The sequence below is a fragment of the Salmo salar genome, chromosome ssa04, assembly GCF_905237065.1.
Source record: "Salmo salar chromosome ssa04, Ssal_v3.1, whole genome shotgun sequence".
NCBI classification, from domain to species: domain Eukaryota; kingdom Metazoa; phylum Chordata; class Actinopteri; order Salmoniformes; family Salmonidae; genus Salmo; species Salmo salar.
In genome coordinates, this window is record NC_059445.1 from 29,344,473 (window position 1) to 29,370,384 (window position 25,912).

A 25,912-nucleotide genomic window follows, 5' to 3' on the forward strand; every position below is an offset into this window, starting at 1 on the left:
ACGTCAAGGTATTGGAGTGGCCATCACAAAGCCCTGACCTCAAATCCTATAGAAAATTTGTGGGCAGAACAGAAAGAGCGTGTGCGAGCAAGGAGGCCTACAAACCTGACTCAGTTACACCAGCTCTGTCAGGAGGAATGGGCCAAAATTCACCCAACTTATTGTGGGAAGCTTGTGGAAGGCTACCGGAAATGTTTGACCCAAGTTAAACAATTTAAAGAAAATGCTACCAAATACTAAATGAGTGCATGTAAACTTCTGACCAACTGGGAATGTGATGAAAGAAATAAAATATGAAATTATCTCTACTATTATTCTGACATTTCACATTCTTAAAATAAAGTGGTGATGCTAACTGACCTAAGACAGGGAATTTTTACTAGGATTAAATGTCAGGAATTGTGAAAAACTGAGTTTAAATGTATTTGGCTAAGGTGTATGTAAACTTCCGACTTCAACTGTATTTTAAACTATTTCACATAGAACTGAAAATGAACGTGGCTTAAATGACAGACAAAGACGCCTTTTTATTGTATTGTCAACTATATTTTGCTTAGTGGACAGGAACCACCAGGAACTTGTTTGAATACTTTAGAAATGCATCCTTCCTTCCTTGTTTTCTGGAGATACACACAAATGTAGCTGTAAGCAAGGTACCATCCTATTACTTTCACAGATCCAACCAATTCACGTCTGTGATTACTTCAAGGAAGGTAAGAACGAAGTATTCATATAGGGTACAGTTGTAATCTATCCAGAGCATCCCAAACGTGCTCAATGGGTGACATGTCTGGTGAGTATACTGTACAGACCATGGAAGAAGTGGGACATTTTCAGCTTCCAGGAATTGTGTACAGATCCTTGCAACATGGGGCTGTAAATTATCATGCTGAAACATGAGGTGATGGTGGCGGATGAATGGCACGACAATGGGCCTCAGGATCTCGTTATGGTATCTCTGTGCATTCAAATTGACATCGATAAAATGCAATTGTGTTCATTGTTCATAGTTTATGCCTGCCCATACCATAATCCCACAGCAACACAGGGCACTCTATTCGCAACGCTGACATCAGCGAACTGCTCGCCCACACGATGCCATACATGCTGTCTGCCATCTCCCCAGTACAGTTGAAACCAGGATTCATCCGTGAAGAATACACTTCTCCAGCGTGCCAGTGGCCATCGAAGGTGAGCATTTTCCCACTGAAGTCAGTTACAACGCCAAACTGCAGTTAGGTCAAGACCCTGGTGAGGATGATGAGCATGCAGATGAGCTTCCCTTAGAAATCCCTGCAGAAATTATTTGGTTGTGCAAACCCACAGTTTCATCAGTTGTGCAGGTGAAGAAGCCAGATGTGGAGTTCTTGGGCTGGCATGGTTACATGTGGTCTGCGGTTGTGGGGCTGGTTGGACATACTGCCAAATTCTCTAAAACAACCTTGGATGCAGCTTATGGTAGAGAAATTAGCATTCAATTCTCTGGCAAAAGCTCTGGTGGACATTCATGTACTCAGCATGCCAATTGCATGCTTCCTCAAAACTTGAGACATCTGTGGCATTGTGTTGTGTGACAAAACTGCACATTTATTGTCCCCAGCACAAGGTGCACCTGTGTAACGATCATGCTGTTTAATCAGCTTCTTGATATTCCCCACCTGTCAGGTGGATGGATTATCTTGGCAAAGGAGAAATGGTCACTAACAGGGATGTAAACAAATTTGTGCACAACATATGAAAGAAATAAGCTTTTTGGAACATTTCTGGGATCTTTTATTTAAGCTCATGAAACATGGTAGCAACACTTTACATGTTGCGTTTATATTTTTGTTCAGTATCGGTCGCTGATGTTGGCTAATAAATTAGCTAGCTTGTCAAGCAGTCATGTAGCTAGTTAGTCTGTGATGAAACATCACAACTTAAACAAGTCACACCAATGAAAGTCAAACTCCAAGGTTAGAATGTGTTTATATTTCATGCCCAAAACATCTCTATAATGAATTGTATTGCACAACAATGATTTGGTTTCAAATTATTTTGAGATGACTTCTACATTAAATTTAAAATATGCTAAACGGGGGAGATTTATTTCATCTGAAAATGTTTTTTTTTAGATTGGCTGTTTAAACAAAAGCAACGTGAAATATCCCTTTAAAACATACCATGGTGTCATTAAAAACATAGACCATGAACTACATTATTGATTATACCCCATTTCACAGTCCTATCTGACACTTCACACAACAATACCAGATGGACAAGCATCTCACAGAAATGTGCATGCCATATGGATATGCAGATCACTCACACCTCAACCCATGATTCAAGGGGAAAGAAAAATCTGTGATGGGAGGGTTTCAAAGATTTAGCTCCAACAACATCCCATTGCTTACCATTTCAGCCCTTGGTTGTACTAAAATCCTAATATTACTGTTTTAATTAATAAATAACCAACCGCCATGATGCAATATCCTTGCCTGGGACCATTCAATTCCAATATTGTCTTTACCCTTTTACTATGTCACTTAAACTTTTTTATTTCACAAGCATTACAGAACACAGACACTCACAAACTCAACCCTTTGTCATCACATATTCCATATCCATAGAAACCCAATAGTAGCCTTGGAAAAATGTGATCTTGGAAGAAACCAAAACCTTAATAACCCTCACGTACAATGTCACACATGCTTGCCAACATCTGACAAGATGGTGAATTAGGGATGGTAGTGGTTGTGGTGGGGGGTGCTGTCAGACTCACCTGGCATTTGGTAGCCCCGGGGGGGACCTGGTGAGATGTGGGGTGGAGGAGGGGGAGTGTGGTGGTGTTTCTCCTGGAGACGGAAGTCCTTCTCGCTCCGGGAGCGGGTGCGCTCCGGAAGCCGCTCGGACAGGTCCGAACTGGGCCAGGCCCGCCGCAAATTGGTGCTGCGGGTCTTTTTCATAGTGACCCCAGGGGCAAGCGGCTTGCCACGGGGCTACTACTGTGTTCGGGGGGAGGCCGACCTGAGGCTTAGTGCCTCCCCCACACCAGGCTGCATCACATCCGGCCGTGATTGGGAGTCCCATATGGCGACGCACAACTGGCCCAGCGTCGCCCGGATTTGGCCGGGGTAGGCCGTCATTGTAAATAAGAATTTGTTCTTAACTGACTTGCCTAGTTAAATAAACCTTAAATAAAAAAAATCATCAGGGATGCCCGGTGCAAGGGATCAGGCGAGAGACATGATGGAGGACCAGCGTGCACGCTTGCACACACACACACACACACGCACTTTTTCTCATTCACAGGCAAACTACTACAGCCGCCCCTCAATCCAGACTGCGGTGGATCGGCATCTGCTGCGTTTTCCCAGGCTGATCCATTGCGGCGGAGGCGGTGATGGTTGCGCGAGGCATCACCCTTTTTTTATGTCAGCGATCAGTCCAAACCACCATTTGTAGCATCCCTGTTCGCATGCGTCGGGAGGCACATTACGTAGCCGCTATGCTGCGGGAGGGGAGGGGATGGCAGGGGTAAGGATGAAGGAAATGGGGCATGGGAGGCAAGGAGAGAGGATGGCGAGGAGAGATGGAGGTGTGGGAAAGGAAGGTTGGAAGGGGGTTGGTTCAGGTGAATGGAGTTTTTTTTGGTGGAGGAGGGGGAAGAGAGGGGCAGAGAATCGGCAGCTTAGCTGTCGAGGCTCTTCTCCACAATAGCTCAATTCACCATGGTAGCTATAGGGCTCGCTCGGCCGAGCCCCGGAAAACAAAAGAGCCCCCTCTTTGAGGAAAAAAGGAGAAAGAATAGCGCCCTTTACCCTGACCTCCACAGAAAAACTATAGATTGCAGAGTGTAGCGGAGGCCAAATCCACCGCGCAAGACCCGCTTGTCCTCGACGACACCACACCAAGAAAGGGTGGGGAGAGAAAAAAAAATGGAGCGCATAGAAATAAAACAAATCCCAGAATAGATATCCTCCTCCTCTCTCGTGAAAATCCAATACGAGAATCCAATCCTAAAAGGCTCGTTGGAGCATCCATTCATTCAACCGACAGGGCTGCAGCTAACTCCAGTCAACGGCCAATGTCTTTCAACGCTAACCACCGCAGCTGCCACTGCTCCCAGAACCTCAAGAAAGGGTGTGTGTGTGTGCGTGCCTGCCCACTGTGCGAGATTCTGCGTGAGCATGCGTGTGTCTGTGTCTGGGTGACTGAGACAAGGGGAGGGGTAGGGGAAGCGAGAGAGCGAGGGAGAGAGAGACCGAGGACACAAGTATAGTGGAGAAGAAAGAAAATAACATCCACACACACAAAAATGCAGCAGCCACATGTGTCCTGCAAGCAATTTATTAAGGGACTAATGATGAGAGCCTCTGGCTGAGTGTTTTTTTTAACCAACCCCCTCTCTCTTTCTCTCCATCACTCTCTATCTCTCAGCTGTGCAGTGCCACTGCAGGAAAGGGGGCAGGATAAGCATGATGAGACCATCTCCCTCTCTACCCTCTTGAGACATGTCCCATGCTAATTGGGGAACTGTCCTGCATTACATGCAACAGAACAACCCCCAAAGCTTGGCCCCGCCCCTAGCTTCTGTCCCAGCCTATGAAAGCTCTGCTGTTAGATGAAATGGTTAAAATGATTAGCCCCTCTATATAACCACTGTATAACAATGTTGTATTAAATAATACAACAGAAACACCATCAAGGATTTGCTTCATCAATATTATTTTAATTTAACCTTTATTTAACTAGGCAAGTCAGTTAAGAACAAATTCTTATTTTACAATGCCAGCCTACCCCAGACTACACTGGGCCAATTGTGCACCACCCTATGGGACTCTCAATCACAGCTGGTTGTGATACCGCCTGAAATCAAACCAGGGTCTATAGTGATGCTTCTAGCACTGAGATGCAGTGCCTTAGACCGCTGCGCCACTCGGGAGCCCCTACTTACATTGATTTCACATTTCTTATTTCTATTCAAAACCGCATATAGTTTTACTTGGCTTACAACTGTTAGATGGGCTCCTGAGTGGTGCAGTGGTCTAAGACACTGCATCTCAATGCAAGAGGAGTCACTGCAGTGCCTGGTTCAAATCCCGGCTGCATCACATCTGGCTGTGATTGGGAGTCCCATAGGGCAGTGCACAATTGGCCCAGCGTTGCTGGGGTAGGCCGTCATTGTAAATAACAATTTGTTCTTAACTGACTTTCCTAGTTAAATAAACAAAATGTTTTAAACACAACAGGGATTCTTCCTTCAAATGTCATGCTTAGGACTTCTTTCCCCTATTCCCACTTGTGAGTGACACCACTAAAGACAACTTAAAGGTGTCCCATCACGATCATACCTCATCTACATTTATGTAGCCTACAGAAGCCAATTTCTTTGTATTTAATAAATGTTGTAGTTCAACAACGTTTGGTAGACCAGTCAGTCCTTAGCTCTGAGGGTTTGAGGTTCTACTGTAGCTTAAATAATCATAGACCAAAAGGCAAGGATTTAAAGGTAATACTTGGGGTCGGGAGTTCCCCTGAAGTCTACATGAGTTTTCCAGATGTAATAAAATTTCAGGGAAGATGAGAGGGATTAGAGGCATGATGATATGCAGCTTCCCCCAACCCACACGGACCCCATACACACTCCGGTTGAACAACTGATGTAAAACTTACTTGATGCAAAGCTTTTGATACAACTGATATTGTTGTGATACAATGGAGAGTTTGTCTGCACACAAAATGTTCACACAACAATTGTGCAGTGTCTCCACAACACTTGTGTAATTCGTTTTATGCAGACAAACTCTGTTGTATCACAAAAGTTGTGCCAGATGTGTTGTACATTTAACATTTTAGTCATTTAGCAGACGCTCTTATCCAGAACGACTTACAGTAGTGAATACATACATTTCATTTTCATTTCATGCATTTTATTTTTTATTGTACTGGACACCGTGGGAATCAAACCCACAACCCTGGCGTTGCAAACACCATGCTCTACCAACTGAGCCACAGGGAAGGTGTACAACTTGTACAACTTGAGTATGTACAGAGCCAAAGGTGTTAAATCCTTTTCCCCTCAAAATTGACATTTTTTTGTATTTCAAGGATGTTAATAATTAATACGGGCCATGGCAGAGACAAATTAATGAGATCAGAGAGGCTTCTACACACACACACGCGCGCACACACATACACACACCTAATTAGATTAAACTTTTTGGGGGGCGAATTCAATGTAACGTTGCTATTATCAGGCATCATCCTCCATGAGTCATGGCGTGACCTCTTGACTATTCTTGACTACTTCTGCAACATGATTCCATTTAATCACAGTTGAAAAACCAATATCATGTTATTTATGCAAAAAAATAAAAAATAACAAACTCAAAATTACATGCATGAATTTGGTTTTAACTTTCTAAATGTCAGGGGCACATAAGGCATTCAGACGTTTTTATCTCAATATCAAATCATTTCTGGGTAACAATTAAGTGCCTTACTGTAATATTTTTCCATTAACATTGTCAAAAATAAATTGACAAAAAACACAAAAAAACAATTTCTCAAGCAAGAATTTAGCTTGGACTGTCTAGGAGTGGTCCTTACAGTGAGTGACCTAATTGGAGGGGCTAAATTGGAGGGATATGTAACCTGAAAACTAGCTTTTATTGGCAGATAGGTTTGGAAATATTTTTGTTATTGGTCTATTAACTTACACCGCCTGGTGATGTCACTAGGCAGGCCATAACTCCACCCATGCAAAACCTGTTGTAGATTGTATTTTCAACCAGCAACAATCAGGAAATAACACTGATAAAATGTTCCACACTTGTGCAGTGTTAGTTTCAGGAAAACTGAATTTTGGCTGCATTGGGCCTTTAATGTAGATTCAGCAAGATGACATAACTTTTCCACCATTTTTTTCCTTTCCTTTCTACTATGTTAAATCCCATCTAGGGACCGATGGGATTTAAATTAGTGCAAGTTAAAGCATGATGGTACAATGCATCTGAATGTTAATGATTCAATGTGTTAATGTTTTAATTTTATCTGTCCCTTAACAAAAATATATTGTTATTATTATAAACAACAAGACCATATCTGTCCGAAACAGATATCAACAGTAACCAAATCTGCCAAGCTTGCCGTTTTTGGCTCTTGCCAATTTGCATCCTCCCGCATGTCCACAGCATAGGATACCCTCAAAGGAAAAAAGCTGAATCTTTAGCAACGATGCTTATTCTGTGGGTAAGTAAACTAAACCATATTTAGGCTAGTTATACAGTAGCTAAAAGGCACACTATATATGATATTTATCTTGTGCCCCCAACTATAAACACACTTTTGGATATCAAATCAATTTTTATTTGTCACATGCGCCAAACACAACAGGTGTAGACCTTACAGTAAAATGCTTACTTACAAGCCCTTAACCAACAATGCAGTTTAGAAAAATACCTTAAAAATGTAAGAAATAAAAGTAACAAATAATTAAAGAGCAGCAGTAAAATAACAATAGTGAGGCTATATACATGGGGTACTGGTGCAGAGTCAATGTGCGGGGACACCGGTTAGTCGAGGTAGTATGTACATGTAGGTAGAATTATTAACGTGACTATGCATAGATAATAACAGAGAGTAGCAGCAGTATGTAAGGGGGGGGGGGCAATGGAAATAGTCTTGGGTAGCCATTTGATTAGCTGTTCAGGAGTCTTATGGCTTGAGGGTAGAAGCTGTTTAAGAAGCCTCTTGGACCTAGACTCGGCTCTCCGGTACCGCTTGCCATACGGTAGCAGAGAGAACAGTCTATGACTAGGGTGGCTGGAGACTTTGATCATTTTTAGGGCCTTCCTCTGACACCGCCTGGTATAGAGGTCCTGGATGGCAGGAAACTTGGCCCCAGTGATGTACTGGGCCGTACACACAACCCTCTGTAGTACCTTGTGGTCGGAGGCCGAGCAGTTGCCATACCAGGCAGTGAAGCAACCCATCAGGATGCTTTCGATGGTGCAGCTGTATAACTTTGAGGATCTGAGGACCCATGCCAAATCTTTTTAGTCTCCTGAGAGGGAATAGGCGTTGTCGTGCCCTCTTCACGACTGTCTTGGTGTGTTTGGACCATGTTAGTTTGTTGGTGATGTGGACGCCAAGGAACTTGAAGCTCTCAACCTGCTCCATTACAGCCCCGTCGATGAGAATGGGGGTGTACTCGGCCCTCCTTTACCTGTAGTCCACAATCATTTCCTTTGTCTTGATCACGTTGAGGGAGAGGTTGCTGTCCTTGCACCACACGGCCAGGTCTTTGACCTCCTCCCTATAGGCTGTCTCGTCATTGTCGGTGATCAGGCCTACCACTGTTGTGTCATTGGAAAACTTTGTGAGGGTGTTAGAGGTGTGCCTGGCTGTGCAGTCATGAGTGAGCAGGGAGTACAGGAGGGGATTGAGCACGCACCCCTGAGGGGCTCTGTGTTGAGGATCAGCATGATGGTTGTGTTGTTACCTACCCTTACCACCTGGGGGCGGCCCATCAGGAAGACCAGGATACAATTGTAGCGGGAGGTGTTAGTGATGAGCTTTGAGGGCACTAGGGTGTTGAAAACTGAGCTGTAGTCAATCAATAGCATTCTCACATAGGTGTTCATTTTGTCCAGGTGGGAAAGGGCAGTGTGGAGTGCAATAGAGATTGCATCATCTATGGATCTGTTGGGGCAGTATACACATTGGAGTGGGTCTAGGGCTTCTGGGATAATGGTGTTGATGTGATACATGACCAGCCTTTCAAAGCACGTCATGGCTACAGACATGAGTGCTACGGGTCAGTAGTCATTTCGGCAGGTTACCTTAGTCCCTGTGCCCAAGAACACGATGGTGGTCTGCTTGAAACATGTTGGTATTACAGACTCAGTCAGGGACAGGTTGAAAATGTCAGTGAAGACCCTTGCCAGTTGGTCAGCGCATGCTCGGAGTACACGTCCTGATAATCCGTCTGGCCCTGCGGCCTTGTGAATGTTGACCCGTTTAAAGGTCTTACTCACATCGGCTGCAGAGAGCGTGATCACACAGTCATCCAGAACAGCTGGTGCTCTCACATGCATGTTTCATTGTTACTTGCCTCGAATCCATGGCTTCTGGTTGGGGTATGTACGTACAGTCACTGTGAGGACGATGTCATCAATGCACTTATTGATGAAGCCAGTGACTGATGTGGTGTACTCCTCAATGCCATTGGAATAATCCCGGAACATATTCCAGTCTGTGCTAGCAAAACAGTCTTTTAGCTTAGCATCTGCTTCATCTGACCACTTCTTTATTGACCGAGTCACTGGTGCTTCCTGCTTTAGTTTTTGCAGCAGGAATCAGGAGGATAGAATTATGGTCAGATTTGCCAAATGGAGGGTGAGGGAGAGCATTGTACGCGTCTCTGTGTGTGGAGTAACAGTGGTCGCAAGTTTTTTTTCCTCTGGTTGCACATTTAACATGCTGGTAGAAATTAGGAAAAGCGGATTTAAGTTTCACTGCATTAAAGCCCCCGGCCACTAGGAGCGCCGCCTCTGGATGAGCGTTTTCCTGTTTTCTTATGGCGGTATACAGCTCATTGAGTGTGGTGGTATGTAAGACAGCTAAGTAAAATACATATGAAAACTCACTAGGTAGATAGTGTGGTCTACAGCTTATAATGAGATACTGTACCTCAGGCAAGTAAAAACCTCGAGACTCCCTCACCCTCCATGACTTTATTTTTTACTTAACTTATTTTTCTTAAAACTGCATTGTTGGTTATGGGCGTGTAAGAAAGAAAGGTCTACACCTGTTGTATTCGGCACATGTGACAAATACAATTTGATCCTGTTTTCTGCTAACAAAGCCTGCAGTACCGCGGTCGGCCTTGAACTCCGTGGCTTCAATGAGAGCGGCAGTAGTTCTCTCATGGTATGGCCACACTGAGATGCTGAGCCTGCAAATTCTGATTAAACCAATGTTTTTTAATGTGAGTTGTCTGTTGCCAGATGAAAGTCAACAGAGATGATTGTCCATGAAATAGTCGCACAATATGTTTGCCTTAAAGTATGCAACTGGTCCCCAAAAAGTAGAGATGGACTGACAGACAAAAACGGACAACAATGTACATCATATACAATTTCATCCGTGTTCATGCATCTCAATGTGGTCGTACCTGTAGGCCATCGGCACACTGGGACTTTGTGTCTGACAGTCCGTTGCCAAATAGTTGATTTGAGTTGTACTTTTGATGAACAAAAACGGACAATGATGTACGTCAAATACGATTTTATCCGTGTTCATGCGTTTGAGTGTGGTCATAGCCTTCTCTCAGTAGCTTACTTTGCCCTCTAATGATAGTACATGACTTTACGTGGTTCCTGCCATCACAGCAGACTATAACATGTGGCGACACCATGTCAACAGAAAAAACCCTATGACTGACTGTACAGTATGCCTAAAAGGCACAGCTATTGACACTTTTGTCACACTTTCAAACGTGTTTTGGGTTAGACAAATTGATCAGTCACAGCTTAACATTCCACCTACAATACCAATCAAAAGTTTGGACGCACCTACTCATTCAAGGATTCTTCTTTATTTTTACTAATTTCTACATTGTAGAATAATAGTGAAGACATCAAACTATGAAATAACACACATGGGATCATGTAGTAACCAAAAAAGTGTTAAATCAAAATATATTTTAGATTCTTCAAAGCAGCACACTCTTGGCATTCTCTCAACCAGCTTCACCCAGAATGCTTTTCCAACAGTCTTGAAGGAGTTGTTGTTGACTGCTTTTCCTTCACTCTGCGGTCCAACTCATCCCAAACCATCTCAATTGGGTTGAGGTCGGGTGATTGTGGAGGCCAGGTCATCTGATGCAGCACTTTTTTAAAAACCTTTATTTAACTTGGCAAGTCAGTTAAGAACAAATTCTTATTTACAATGACAGCCTACTCCGGCAAACCCCGACAACACTGGGCCAATTGTATGCTGCCCTATGGGACTCCCAATCACAGCTAGACATGATACAGCCTGGATTCGAACCAGGTACTATAGTGAAGCCTCTTGCACTGAGACGCAGTGCCTTAGATCGCTGCGCCACTCGGGAACCCATCACTCGCCTTCTTGGTCAAATAGCCCTTACACAGCCTGGAGGTGTGTTGGGTCATTGTCCTGTTGAAAAACAAATGATAGTCCACTAAGAGCAAACCAGATGGGATTGCATATCGCTGCAGAATGCTGTGGTAGCCATGGTGGTTAAATGTGCCTTCAATTCAAAATAGATCACAGACATGTCACCAGCAAAACACCCCTACACCATCACACCTTCATGCTTCACGGTGGGAACTGCACATGCAAAGATCATCCGTTCACCTACTCTGCGTCTCACAAAGACACTGCTTTTGGAACCAAAAATCTCACATTTAGACTCATCAAACCAAAGGACAGATTTCCACCAGTCTAATGTCCATTCCTCGTGTTTATTGGCCCAAGCAAGTCTCTTCTTCTTATTGGTGTTCTTTAGTAGTGGTTTCTTTGAAGCAACTAGACCATGAAGGCCTGATTCACGCAGTCTCCTCTGAACAGTTGATGTTGAGATGTGTCCGTTACTTGAACTCTGTGAAGCATTTATTTGGGCTGCAATTTCTGAGGATGGTAACTCTAATGAACTTATCCTCTGCAGCAGAGGTAACTGGGTCTTCCTTTCCTGTGGCGGTCCTCATGAGAGCCAGTTTCATCATAGCGCTTGATGGTTTTTGTGACTGCACTTAAAGAAACTTTCCGGATTGAGTGACCTTTATGTCTTAAAGTAATGGTGGACTGTTGTTTCTCTTTGCTTATTTTAGATGTTCTTGCCATAATATGGACTTGGTCTTTTACCAAATAGGGCTGCTATCTTCTATATACCACCCCTACCTTGTCACAACACAACTGATCAGCTCAAACGCATTAAGAAGGAAGGAAATTCCACAAATTAACTTTTAACAAGGCACACCTGTTAATTGAAATGCATTCCAGGTGACTACCTCATGAAGCTGGTTGAGGGAATGCCAAGAGTGTGCAAAACTGTCATTAAGGCAGTTTAACACTTTTTTGTTACTACATGATTCCGCGTGTGTTATTTCATAGTTTTGATGTCTTCACTATTATTCTACAATGTAGAAAATAGTAAAAAATAAAGAAAAACCCTTGAATGAGTAGGTGTGTCCAAACCTTTGACTGGTACTGTATACTTATTCACACCCAGTTCTTGTAGGAAATGCAAACTTGTAGTATATTTGAGTTTTTAAAAGGCTTTTAAAGTTTTTAATTTCCACTTTGTGACATTTCAGACTTGATTTGCCATAACGAAAAATGTATAAACCCCTACAATAATCCACATAATAATTCACATTTCCTGTTGCTTCAGGATTATTTTCCTGCTTTAGCAAACTGTCTTAAAGTAAGATCCTACATCTGTATGGCCCGCAACAATAAGTTTCCACAAACTGACACTGCGACTGTGCATTGGCCAGAAAGAACTTGGCCAACCACTCCAGAAACTGAGCCTTCCTTAAAGCACGTTTGTTTTTGTTGAAGACCATCAAAGGGCTCTTTTGAGTGTGAACGCAGCCCCCAGCTCACAATGGAGCCCCCAGTCATTGTCTCTCTAGCGTGGCAGCCATTGCTTGCTGCAGAGCCTGCTGACTCATAATTATAAATGGAGGAATGAGGGAGGGATGAAAGAGGAGGTGTGGGAGGGAGGGGGATGGAGGGGACGGTGTAAAATTTGCTGAAGTTCATTCATACCAAAGAGAAAATAGGAGAGGAAGAGAGGAGGAGGAGGGAGACGCAACACACCAGCCATCTTATTTCTCAATCGCGCTGCAACAGCGCTCGTAGCCATGACAACCCAGTCCGATGATCTCATAGCTGCTACCGAGTGCCATCCCTTAAAAGAGCCAAGAGTTGTTGTTGGAGCTATAGACACAGAACAGACTACCGACAAACAGACAGAGCCAGGCACAGGCAGACAGCAGACGCAAGGAAAAGCAATACAAAAGACTGACACTTTGAAGCGGCTGTATGAGAAATGGGCATTGTAGAGTACAACAATGTTCAAATGTATTTATAAAGCCACTTTTACATCAGCCGAAGTCACAAAGTGCTGTACAGAAACCCAGCCTAAAACCCCAAACAGCAAGCAATGCAGATGTCAAAGCACGGTGGCTAAGAAAACCTCCCTAGAAAGGCAGGAACCTAGGAAGAAACCTAGAGAGGAACCAGGCTCGGAGGGGTTGACAGTCCTCTTCTGGCTGTGCCGGGTGGAGATTATAACAGTACATGGCCAAGATGTTCAAACGTTCATAGATGACCAACAGGGTCAAATAATAATAATCACAGTGGTTGTAGAGGGTGCAACAGGTCAGCACCTCAGGAGTAAATGTCAGTTGGCTTTTCATAGCCGATCATTCAGAGTTAGAGACAGCAGGTGTGGTAGAGAGAGCGAATCGAAAACAGCAGGTCCGGGACAAGTTCAGATCAATTCAGTTCCACACCAGTGAGCCAGATATGGGTCAAATACATATCTGCTGTATTTGAATTACATGTAATTACTCATTTGAAACAGCATTTGTTGAGTATTTGGAATGTACTTTCAAACATTATTAAATACATGAAATACATAGTTTGCAAGCATTTGGGATTTCTTTATATTGGTGTGTGTGTGTGTGTGTGTGTGTGTGTGTGTGTGTGTGTGTGTGTGTGTGTGTGTGTGTGTGTGTGTGTGTGTGTGTAAAGCCATAGTCTGTAAAATGTCCAGTAATTTCAATTGAGGAAACACTGTAAACCTCTACAGTTGTTTAAAGAATATGACTTAATAAATTAGTACAGCTCTCTTACCTGGTGATAACCAAAGTTGTTTTTGTTGTCTTATGGCACTTGGACAGTTTGTAAACAGATGATGACTATTAAATTACAACAAAAAGTTATATTTCTATGAACTGTCTGGGGCTCAAGTGGCGCAGCGGTTTAAGGAACAGCATCTCAGAGCTAGAGGCGTCACGACAGACCCTGGTTTGTTCATGGGCTGTATCACAAACGGCTTTGATTGGGAGTCCCATAGGGCAGTGCACAATTGGTCCGGGTTAGGGGAGGGTTTGGCCGGGGTAGGCCGTCATTGTAAAATAAGAATTTGGTCTTAACTGACTTGGCTGGTTAAAAAAACGAATATCATTAAATGAGCACAGATCAGGCACTATTTGCAAGTGAAAATGTAGTGTGATGCATTTGCAATGTTTACATTTTGATTGGTGGTAAGGCCCACTCTTTAATAGTTGGTCCACCTTACATGGTGTGCCTTTAGTATTTGCTCTTAAATGTGCATCTGGTCATGCAGAACTGAAAAGATGGGCCACTGGTCATATCCAACCAGGTGTTGTGCCCCCTGGTGGCTGCTATCCAAACCCAAAGGGGTGTATTCATTAGTGCACACCGTAGCAAAACATTTTGCAACGAAAATGTGTTTCTTAATGGACAAATTCAGCTAGGTCCCTCCCCATTTTGGCTTCCGTTTGGTTCCTAGTGCATATATACATCCCGGGCGGTGTTCAATAGGCACAAAACAAGGGGGGGGGGGGGGTGAAACATGAAGGTACTACCTGAACTTCTCCCATATAAGAAACTCTTGTTGCAGGGCTTTGCCTTAATGAACATGACCCGGGCAGGAATGCCCTTAGTTGAGTCATCCCCTTAGGTGGCGAATCGGAAGTACAGTGTTAGAAGAGGTCTTAAAAGAAACATTGTGCACTGGGCCTTTATTCCTCGCCTTTCTTTTTCTACAGCAATAGAGACCAAAAGCCCACAGCAAGAGGCATGTTAATTAAAAATAAAATCTAAAAATTCACTAACAAGATAGAGTTCTCCTTGGTTAATAAACCAAGTGGACAGACGGTTAAAGATACATGCATGAATAATTATATTATATGCCTAATTACAAATCAGCTCCTAATACTGCTAAACCAATTATGTATAATAAATAGTAACAAGACAAGAAAACTCGCCATTCGGCTGGGGTAATTCATCAATAATTATCTTCAGGTTTTACGCAAGGTGACTGCAGCGACAAAATGCAATACTAGCAATCTCACCCTGCTAAATGAAAAGCCTAAGGGGCCGGTTTCCCAGACAGAGATTCTCCATTCAGAATGCTTTTTAGTCCTGGACTAAACTTAATCTGTCCAGTTGACGAGACACAGATTAAACCTTGTCCTGGACTAAGAAGCATGTACAATGGAGAATTTCTAGACTTCTATGGAACCGGTGTATGGGAAACATGCACTATAGGTCAAAATATGGTCAGCATTAGGCTAGGGACCAACTTCCCGTTTGGGCCAAAATTGAAAAGAGTAAGTACGTGTGTGTGAGAAAACAAATACTATTTATTATGCTTAATTCAATGTGCAACCACATCTGCAGAGCTACTGCTACTTGATATCGGCCAATGAGGTCAGTGCAGCTGCAGTATGAACTTCCCTCTATGGCTTTGTCAATGTAGGCTGCCTGGGCAGGCAACAATTACAATTCAACACATTTTGGTGCCACGACAAGTGCAGAAACTTTTGCCAAAGTTTATATTCCAAACAAACATCCACACAAAAAACGCTTTAAACATGTACTAAAAAACATTTCCAAATGCAGTACTTTTAGTTTTCTGAGTATCCCCATTTGCTGGCATAATCATAGTGAAGGAAGTGTTCTAATGAGGGTAAATACAGAAAACTTTCCATCACACATCAGAGACATCCAGGATGTGGACTATTATTTACAGGTCTGTAATTTTGTATTTCAAATCTACAGTGAACGTTCAAGTAGAAACAGGTTAGGGGATTGAGAAAGCCTTACGAATTAAAAGCATAATTCCAACAGCTTTATTTAAAAATAATTCTCACAGTTTCCACATTGACCTCAGGGGGCAAGCCGACATGTCATGAAGCATAAGGTACTACATCTCTGAGAAACTAAGCCTACTCCAAGATGTCACACATCACTACTGTATAGATCGCTATAGATTTGGTGTGGGCAATTCTGTGGGTGCAGGTTTTTGGTCTACCCTGCAGTAACACACCTGATTCTACAAATCCTCCAATGAATCACTGAATTCCAAGAAGGCTCATCGTCTTCCATTAAAACTTAGATTAGTAGAATCAGGTGCTATTGCTTGGCTGGAGCAAAAGCCTGCCCACACATCGGCCCCTCACAGGGTAAGATTGCCCACACTTTCTCCAAACCTTGTGTTTATTTTCACGTTGTTGTGTCTCAATAGGACACTAGGCTCTAAATAGGAGTTGAGTGCAAGTGTTGGGTCACTCTGAGGAAGACATCAGCTTGACATCAAAATGTATGTCACCTGTAACCTGCTCATCATAACAATGGATTAAAGCAGAGAAAAATGTATTCATCTCTGTCTTTTTTGTTGAGTACTTTCTCCAGATATTTTAGAAACCCATTGTCAACACTAGTGTTCAATTGACTTTAAATGTCTGTTTAAAAACCCAATTTGTTGATATTATTTAAAAAATTGCATGCACAAATAATTTCAAAGTAACTTCAAATTAAGTTATGTGGTTATGAGTGCTGCCCTTGTGAGGTAACTAAGGGACCTGGGAGTGATGTCTACTGTATTTACCACCATGAAAGCCATGATGCATACCCCACAAGACATGCCACCAGAGTTCTCTTCACAATCCCCAAGCCATGACTACATTGAACTCTATTCCACATCTGGTAACTGATGCAAGCAGTAGAATCAGATAGAAATACCAGTGGTGTAAAGTACTTAAGTAAAAAATACTTTAAAGTAATACTTAAGTAGTTTTGGGGGGTATGTGTACTTTACTATTTATATTTTGGACTACTTTTACTTCACTACATTCCATACATTTTCCCTGACACCCAAAAGTACTCGTTACATTTTGAATGTTTAGCAGGACAGAAAAAGGTTCCAATTCACACAATTATCATCTCTACTGCCTCTGATCTGGCGGACACACTAAACACAAATGCTTCATTTATAAATTATGTCTGAGAGTTGGAGTGTGCCACTGGCTTTCCATAAATAAATAAAAAACAAGAAAATGGCACCATCTGGTTTGCTTAATATAAGGAATTTGAAGTGATTTGAGTATAATAAAACTTACGTATAATTAAAACCAAATAGACTTTTACTCAAGAAGTATTTTACTGGGTGACTTTCACTTTTACTTGAGTCATTTTCTACTAAGGTAACTTTATTTTTACTCAAATATGACAATTGCTTACTTTTTCCACCACTGAAAAAATAGACCTTATGGAACAGCGAAGGAACTGTGAAGAGACACACACAAAGGTAAAGACACACGCATACATTGTAATATTGGTGTATGGTGGTATTATACATTTTGTATTGTAGATATGTATGTAGTGGTGTAATAATGTACTGTTTTATCTTTTGTTTTATATGTAATGTAAGTGCTTTAATGTGTTCGCAGCAGCTAATGGGGATCCCTAATAAATATGAATACAAATGATAGAGTAATGAGAAGCAGGCGACAAAAAGCTTGGCATTGTGTGACCCATCCAAAGGTTTTGTTATATTATTGTGACCCACCAAGTAAACACAAATCTGTAGAAAAAGACAGTGCTAAATAAAGTATCCTACTTAAAAAATATATTTCAAAAGTTTTTTCCTCCATCACGACCGCCAAGTAATTAAACATGTTTCTGGCCGGTATCCAGTCTTAAGTTGCAACCATAGAGAGGAATTACTCTCAACGCATCAGTGGGGCCCCGACCCACCACTTGGGAAACACAGTCAGAGTTATTCCTGTCACCCTTTTGGAAATACAGTCAGAGTCATTCCTGTTACCATCTGGGATATACTGCCAGAATAATTTCTGTGACGTCTATCGTTTCCCCCAATTCTCTCTTCCAGGCCCCTCCTCTTCCTTCCATCGGGGAGAGTGATTCAGTGTTTAGCATGGTTCCTTTCCTGAACAGACCCTCTACTTTCCTTCCTGCATGGGACACTTCTCGTAGCCCCTTTGTTAAAAGCCCGCAAATGGAAACAAAGGGCTTTCATTCAATTAAACTAGTAACCAGGTTTCCGGTACAAGTAAAAAAACAGCCTTTTCCGCATAGCGAGAAAAAGCATGTTCCAATCCACTTGCAATAGTTTTATTTTGGTTTCAATGCGAAAACATTGTTTCGTTGAGTACAGGAATGGACATTTTGTTTTGGATGTTGTTTTTGAATTAACCGGTTAGAGTTTAAACGAATAGACCCCACAGTCACAGCTGCTATGGGCTTTCCTGCTGAGGTGGGATGCGCCTTTCCTTCCTCAATTCAATGGGTGTGTGTGGGTTTTAACCTTGAGAAAACCAAGGACAACATTCTTCCACTACCTCTGTCAAATTGGGCCAGATAAATAGTCGGTGAATGAAGGGTACCTACCCACTGGGCACACACTAGTTGAATCAACGTGGTTTCCAAGTCGTTTCAATGAAATAACGTTGAACCAACGTGGAATTGACATCTGTGCCCAGTGGGTATGCACATGGAGCAGCTGCCTCCAATACCCCCCTCGTTACTCAGTGACTACCACAATGACATGATGGGGAAGAAGGGGCTACTGTCAACGGATGCACACACCTAATAGCAAAAAACTTTGCTGCCGGATGCTGCAATTCACAAATCCGATTACATGCAAGAGCTTTGATATTCAAAGAAACACAACATCCCCTTGGGTGGTATTTAGTTGTTCAGTAATCAGTAGCTTACCAATTCCGGACATTGTTCAGGACTGAAGACATCCCAACCCTACAGCAAGTTATAATAAGCCAAATACCATATGACAAACACAATTGTCTGTTGGCATCAAATATACATTTAAAGTTTTGTCTCGTTAAAGCGAAAATGTAAGAACAATAATTTATGTGATTTTCCATCTTCTACAAATGGCAAAGCCCACCCCACATGGCTTGATCAACCTAAGCCCTTTGGTCTTCAGACCTTCAAATGTCGAGTGCATGGACATCTAGCCACATCGCCGGACAATTTATCCTTGATCTGCAGTGAATTATTAATGGCCTATTAGATTTATTTGATGTCTGACATGACTATTGTTCACAATTGCACCTAACAAAAACAGACAAAAACAAAAACAGACTCTGGCAAGTGAGAAAACCCTCGTTAAAGGGATATTTCAGGATTTTGGCAATGATTAAAAATGATCTACTTCCCAAGAGTCTTGTGGATACCATTTTTAAATCTCTGTGCCCAGTATGAAGGAAGTTAGAGGGAGTTTTGCGAGCCAATGCTAACTAGCGTCAGCGCAGTGACTGGAAGTCTGTGGGTATCTACTAGCATGCTGTACGTGTTCAGAATGGAAAGGAACAAGCAGACCTCAGATATACATTATAATATTACATAATGTAATGTAATGTAAATGTAATATACATGTATCCCAAGTAAACAGAAACAACTTTCCTAAACTTCTAGCTAGTCTAAGTAACCATGGCCATCCCACACATCTATGGGAGAGGTTTATGCAGAAGAAAGTACTGACTGTGATACGGATTGCGGGCTGAAGTATAGCCCACCCACACAACATTATCAGAAAATGTCCAACAGAGCCACATACAGAATAGAATGGCCTAACATTGGAATTAGAAATATGTGGAAAATTCTGGAATCTGCCAGTGATTCTAAGCCCCACCTTAGTTTCTCTAGACATGGGAGTATCAGACCAGCTTTCTCCAACCAAACAAACTTAATAGGTTTGACCAACTTGTGACTCTGAACTTTGCTATCCAGAGCCAACCATTGTTTTCAATTTCAAAAGCTCTATTTCCTCACCTTTTAGTCAAGTCAATGTGCATGTGATTATTGACTGTTGTGAATATGAATTCAACTTCCAGCACTCAGTAAGACATGAACCTGATACAGTATGACTGTGTTTTGTCAGATGAAAGATGGGTCAGCAGACAGAGTTTTCCACATATGTTGTATGTTCAGCACTGTGCTGGCCAAGCAAGACTAGTAGCACTAGCAGCTTGCATGAGCATTAATATAGAGCCCTCATTAGATTAGAGACTGTATTCATCTGTGGTTATTTATTAGCTATCAGGGAAACATACCAAATCTTATCAGTGCTGGCTACTTTGGTGGTAGGGTCAAGGAGGGCATGGTACCCCTCTCCATGGACAAATTAGCACAGAATCTCCCCTTGTTAGAAACTTTTTCTCAATAAATATTTGACTGTTTTGCAACTTTCCCATCCTTTTGAAATTGTTGATGTGGCAGAAAGAGAGAGAGAGATAGAGAGATGTTTACATGGTCCTGAACTTGGTCTCTTCACAAAGCAATGGTGTTTCTCAATAGGTATGTGATTTCTTGCTTACAGTACATTTAAAAAAAACACACAAATAGTCTACTCTCCCTGAAAGCAGATTTTGTTAAAACTTTCAAAGCAGTTATGAGTGAGCGACCCTGAAGTTTTCTGCACTAGACAACCACCTCGGTTCAACTTCACATGTCCCCAAACTTCATGGCATACACATACACACACCACTCGCTCTAGCCACACTTGCATCTCTACTGCTCTGATTGTTTACCTGAAAAACAAACAGATCCCACTAATTTCAAGAGAAACTCCAAAGTCCCACACATATTTCCCTTACTAGCAGAACAATGGTGAGGAAAGTGGGAATTAAGGAAACCACAGGAAGGGCTATAAATTAACATGTATTTTTACTCTTCTGCTGGCCTCAGGGTTCTCCCATTACTCCTCCTGGGCGCCATGAGTCTCACACATTCCATTTGATCACAACCCAATGCGCACAGATGTCAATTCGACGCCTATTCTACGTTGGTTCACTGTGATTACATTGAAATTACGTGGTAACAACGTTGATTCAACCAGTGTGTGCCCAGTGGGAAAGGCCTACTGTTATTCATTAAAGTTGCGGCACACTATCCTATTGTGCAGAGTGGACCACCACAGTGTTCAGATGACCTGAAACGTACCTTAGGCTACTCAATAAACAAAACAAACAAGTGACAACAACCTGCCTGGATGGCATTATGATGATAATCACAGATAGCCTATAGGATTGATTGAGTACAGTCTTACCGATGCACTTGATCTCGAAACCTCCGGGCGGTTTGAGGGCCCGCCTCGTCCATCCCGCTCTGAGCACCTCGAGGTGGTGTTCCTTCCCTTGGATCAGCAGGACATCCTCGTCAATCCAGCCTAGGAAAAAAGTCTCCGATATCGCATCGGTCACTTTCTTATTCCAGAAGTGCTGCATGTTGACAGCTTTGAAGTCTGCAAATATCTCGTAGCCCGTGTGATGTTGCTGGAGCTTGTCGGTTATCGCGGGGGACTCCTCGGCGCCAACCCGAGACAGCACTATGGCCAGGGAGTGAGGCGCGATCTGCAGAAACTTATCCATGTCTCAGTGCTTCGCTCTCCGCGACACCATGAATGATACCAACGTCCAATTTCTCAGAGCAGCATGTTTTACAGTATGTTTTATTCCGTACTTTGATATATTTCCAAAAAGAGCACATCTTCTTGATGTTTCAATCTTGATTTAGGCCTATTGAAAACTGTAGGCTACGACACAATAAACCTGACAGCACACATTTGATCTGCATCACGCAAAATGGAAATGTAGGCTATAGCCTATTACTACAATAAATGTTCCCGCTATCTGTATCCAAAAACGAATCTTAACATGTCAAACGTTTTTATCAGGCGACAGTAGCATACCAATTTAACAGACAAATGAACTCTCGAAACCAAGCTTTCACATATAGCCTTTAGAAGAAAATAGGTGAACCGATTATTCCATGGCCCACTTCCCAAGGAAGGCTATCCGTATTACTTTCGCAAACGGTGAGAACCCCTCAGCTGTGTGTGTACGTCGATCGATCAGTGCATAGGGAATATAGCTGCAAGTGCAGGCGATGACATCATCGTTCTGCTGTTCATGACTTCATTTGGTGCGCAAAGGCAGCCTCCCTTTCAATGAGGGCGCACCATGTCTCCGCATTCATCCAAAAAGGAAGAAATAATCCAAACTGGGTTACATTTTCTTCTGTGTGTAAAACGCCTGACATATAGCCTACTGTATACCATTCACAGTCAAACCCTCAGTTCTTTGAGAAGATAGAAGCCTAATCGAAGAGGAACAAGACCACCCAATATTTGACCGTAACTCCACCTACAGCCAACCCTCTGAACATCACGAGCTCCATACCGGGTATTGCAACAGGTGAAAATAAAAATATTTGACAGTCAAATGACAGGCGATGGAACTATAGACTACCTGTGTAGGCAGACTGGTCTCAGACTAGACGTAACATAGTATATGTAAATCCAGGACGGACACTCAAATTAGTATGATATGTTACGTTTCGTATGGTTACATAAAATAGAAGCAACGATTTTTATAACTAACCCAAGAAAGACCAGAGCCTGTCGTTTTCAAATGGGAGTAAATTAATCATAGTGGGCAGAACAAGCAAGAAGGTGGGTACAACCAAAAATGAGCTAGTGAGATCCTATTAATGCATTCTAGCCTTTATTTGCATATTTCTGTTAGGGAACGCCTACTCTGTGAAGTGTGCAATAACACAATTCGTCCTTGCACTCCTAAACAATGCCTTTAGAAACTTTGGCAAAGGGTAAAGTCTACAAAAGGAAAAAACACAGTCCACTCTGTTAATGATTGTAGTTTTGGAAACATTAAATTGTATGAAGATTAAATGTTTCAGCGGTACATTTTTTTGCAGAATGTCAGCCAAAATCCATTTTGCTTCATCTTCTCCCACTGGTTTTCCTCTCATCACCATATTTGGTAGTGAGTGAAAACGGCAACTGGATGCTTCACATTTATACATCTGGTGAAATATCCGTTGTTCTGATGAAGGCATAACTGCCGAAATGCATTAGCCTGTCCAGCTGAAAATAAAAAGATGAAAAGGAGGGGACATGATTGTCCTTGTTTTTTTTGTTTTTTTTAAAGTTTCCAATGTTTCTTGAACTTGGGGTTTCATTGCATGGTTATTGTCATATGGCAGAGCACCCAGCTATTAAAGCGAGAGAGTGCACCTGTTACCCACTCCTAATGTTAGCCACAGCAAATTGGAATTCATAACATAAACGTTTTGCTAATTCATAACATACTGTATTAACTGCAATTCATAACATATGAAATGGATGGACATCCACAAATTAATACGTAAGATATTATACAAAATGGAGTGTCTCAGATTTACATACAGAATAATATGAAATGCTCTGAAACTGTAATGGACACTCAGAGAGAAAGAGGTGTAGATTCACGCACAGAGCGCGGCAGGTGTTTATTTTGCCTTCGCAGAAGGCAGGAAACGTGGTCATAGGCAGGCAATGGTCATACACAGGTAGGCAAACAGGCAGGTGAATCAAAACTAGGACTGAAGGCTATAACAGGTTCTCACAAACGAGCTAGGAAAAGGCTTAGTAGAGTCAAAATGAACAATACCGCCCAAAAGGCACAAACAGAATGAACTGAACTAAAGGAGCTCATGAGACCAGGTGAGTAACTAACACAGGTTAAATAAATGAACAAAAATGAAAGACAGGGCTACGTTCAAGAACACAAAGAAACAGAACAAGGTTGACTAAGAAAATAAACAGAACCTTTCAGTACCCCCCACTCCCCAAGGGAGGCTCCTGACGACCCAACGGCACCAGAGGGTGGAGCGGGCGGGGGAGCAGATGAGGCCGCCTACCTCGGAGGCGAGGTCCGGCAGGCTGGTTCGACAAGGTCGTGGACTGACCCGACATTCTGTGTCGAGGCTGATGTCCAGTGGGTCTGTTCGGGGGGGCGAGGGGGGTGTTACGGTGGAATGCCTGAATCATCTCTGGGTCGAGGATGTCCTGGTCGGGGATGCCCATAACCTTCCCAGTCCACTAGATAGTGGATGCGGCCCCTCAGGCATTTGGAATCAAGGATGGCCTGAATGGCGTAGGCAGGTTCCTCTCCGATGTCCAACGGTGGGGGCGCACTGCGGGTTGAGACTGGAGGATGAAGAGGACTGTAGGTGACCGGTTTTAACAGAGACATGGAAGGATGAGGAGATTTTATACTGACGGGGTAACTGGAGGCGGTACGTGACAGGGTTGATGCGATGGGTTATCTTGAAGGGACCAATGAAGCGAGGACAGAACTTTTTGCAGGGGAGGCGGATGTCTCTGGTAGAGAGCCACACATGCTGTCCGGGGTGAAAGAGTGGCGTAGGTCGGCGGCGTCTGTCAGCAAAGCTTTTCTGGGTATTAGAGGCTTCCTGCAGATGACAGTGAGCGGTCTCCCATACCCACTCACTCCGTCGAAACCAGTCGTCGAAAGCTGGGACAGTACCAGGCTCCGCCTCCCAGGGAAACATGGGGGGTTGGTAAACAAGTACACACTGAAACGGAGTAAGGCGGAGGGATGAATGCATGAGTGAGTTCTGAGCGTATTCGGTCCAGGCCATATACCGACTCCAGTCATGTGGAGAGGCAGAACATTGTTGGCGGAGGTACTTCTCTATTTCTTGGTTCAGGCGTTCCGTCTGCCCGTTGGTCTGGGGATGGTACCCAGAGGAGAGGCTGAGGATGACCCCCAGTCGGTCACAGAAGGCCCACCACACTGGGGCCCACAGTCAGAGACAATGTCCTCCAGAATCCCATACAGACGGAACACACACTCAGCCAATTCCATGGCGTTAGGTAAATGAGGAACCAGACACATTTTTTAAAAACGGTCTACTATGACAAGGATGGTGGCGTTACCAGAGGATTCAGGAAGGTCTGTGATGAAGTCAACAGCTATGTGGGACCAGGGTCTGTGAGGGATTGGCAAAGATTGAATCTTACCGGAAGGGAGATGACGAGGGCTTTTGGTTTGGGCGTAGACTGGACAGGAGAGTACGTAATCCCTTACGTCGGATGCCAGTGAGGACCACCAGAACTTCCGGGCTAGAAGTTCGGTGGTTTGTGTAATGCCCGTCCTGACCCCAAGGATGTGATACCATTGCATCAGTTGGGGTCTAACAGCTGCTGGTACGTAACTCTTCCCAGCTCGTGTCTCAGGAGGAGCCGGGTCTGAAGTTAGGGCTTTTTGTATGGCAGAGTGAACCTCCCACTGTACCGGTCCCATAATGCAAGAGGAAGGAAGAATGGGTGTAGGGTCTGAGTTACTGGTCGGAAGGTCAGACTGGCGGGAGAGAGCATCAGCTTTTACGTTTTTCTTTCCAGGGATGTAAGTAACATGAAAATGGAAGCATTTGGAGAGCCCAGCGGGCTTGACTGGAGTTTAACCTCTTGGCCCCTCTGATATATTCCAGATTACGATGATCTGTTAGGATTAGAAAGGGATGTTGTGCCCCCTCCAACTAGTGGCACCACTCCTCGAGGGCCAGCTTGATGGCGAGGAGTTCTGTTCCCCACATCGTAGTTCCTCTCAGCAGAGGAAAACTTCCTGGAGAAGAAGGCACAGGGATGTGATTTGGGAGGTGTTCCCACCTGCTGAGAGAGTATGGCTCCTACTTCGGAGGCATCCACTGCCAGGTATTCGTAGTGCCCTCGTGCGGTGATAAAGGCCGTCTTCCATTCGTCGCCTTCACGCATACGGACAAGGTTATATGCACTTCGCAGGTCGAGTTTTGTATAGATGTTGGCGCGGCCCACTTGTTCAAGGGTTGCTGGGATCAGAGGGAAACGGTTCTTGACCGTGACGTCATTCAGGGAACGGTAATCAATATATGGACGGAGACCACCGTCTTTTTTTCCAAAGGAGAAGCTGAACGCAGCCAGGGAAGAAGGACGAATGAAACCGTTTGAGTGTTTCATCAATGTAGTTCCAGGTCA

At 43.3% G+C, this 25,912-nt stretch overlaps 1 protein-coding gene across 2 annotated transcripts in view; it reads right to left on the minus strand.

Annotated features, from left to right (window-relative positions):
* The window catches only part of LOC106602720 (storkhead-box protein 2), a 63,810-nt gene extending 41,570 nt beyond the window's left edge, over window positions 1-22,240 (minus strand). The window contains exon 1 of one of the 2 annotated variants that reach the window (XM_014195533.2): window positions 21,143-22,240. In XM_014195533.2, the coding sequence (XP_014051008.1) occupies window positions 21,143-21,464 (322 nt within the window). In that variant the 5' untranslated portion in view covers window positions 21,465-22,240. Of the gene's footprint in view, window positions 1-2,761; window positions 4,177-21,142 lie in introns of those variants that run through there. The other variant, XM_014195534.2, reaches the window with a different exon arrangement.
* Window positions 22,241-25,912: the final 3,672 nt, after the last annotated feature.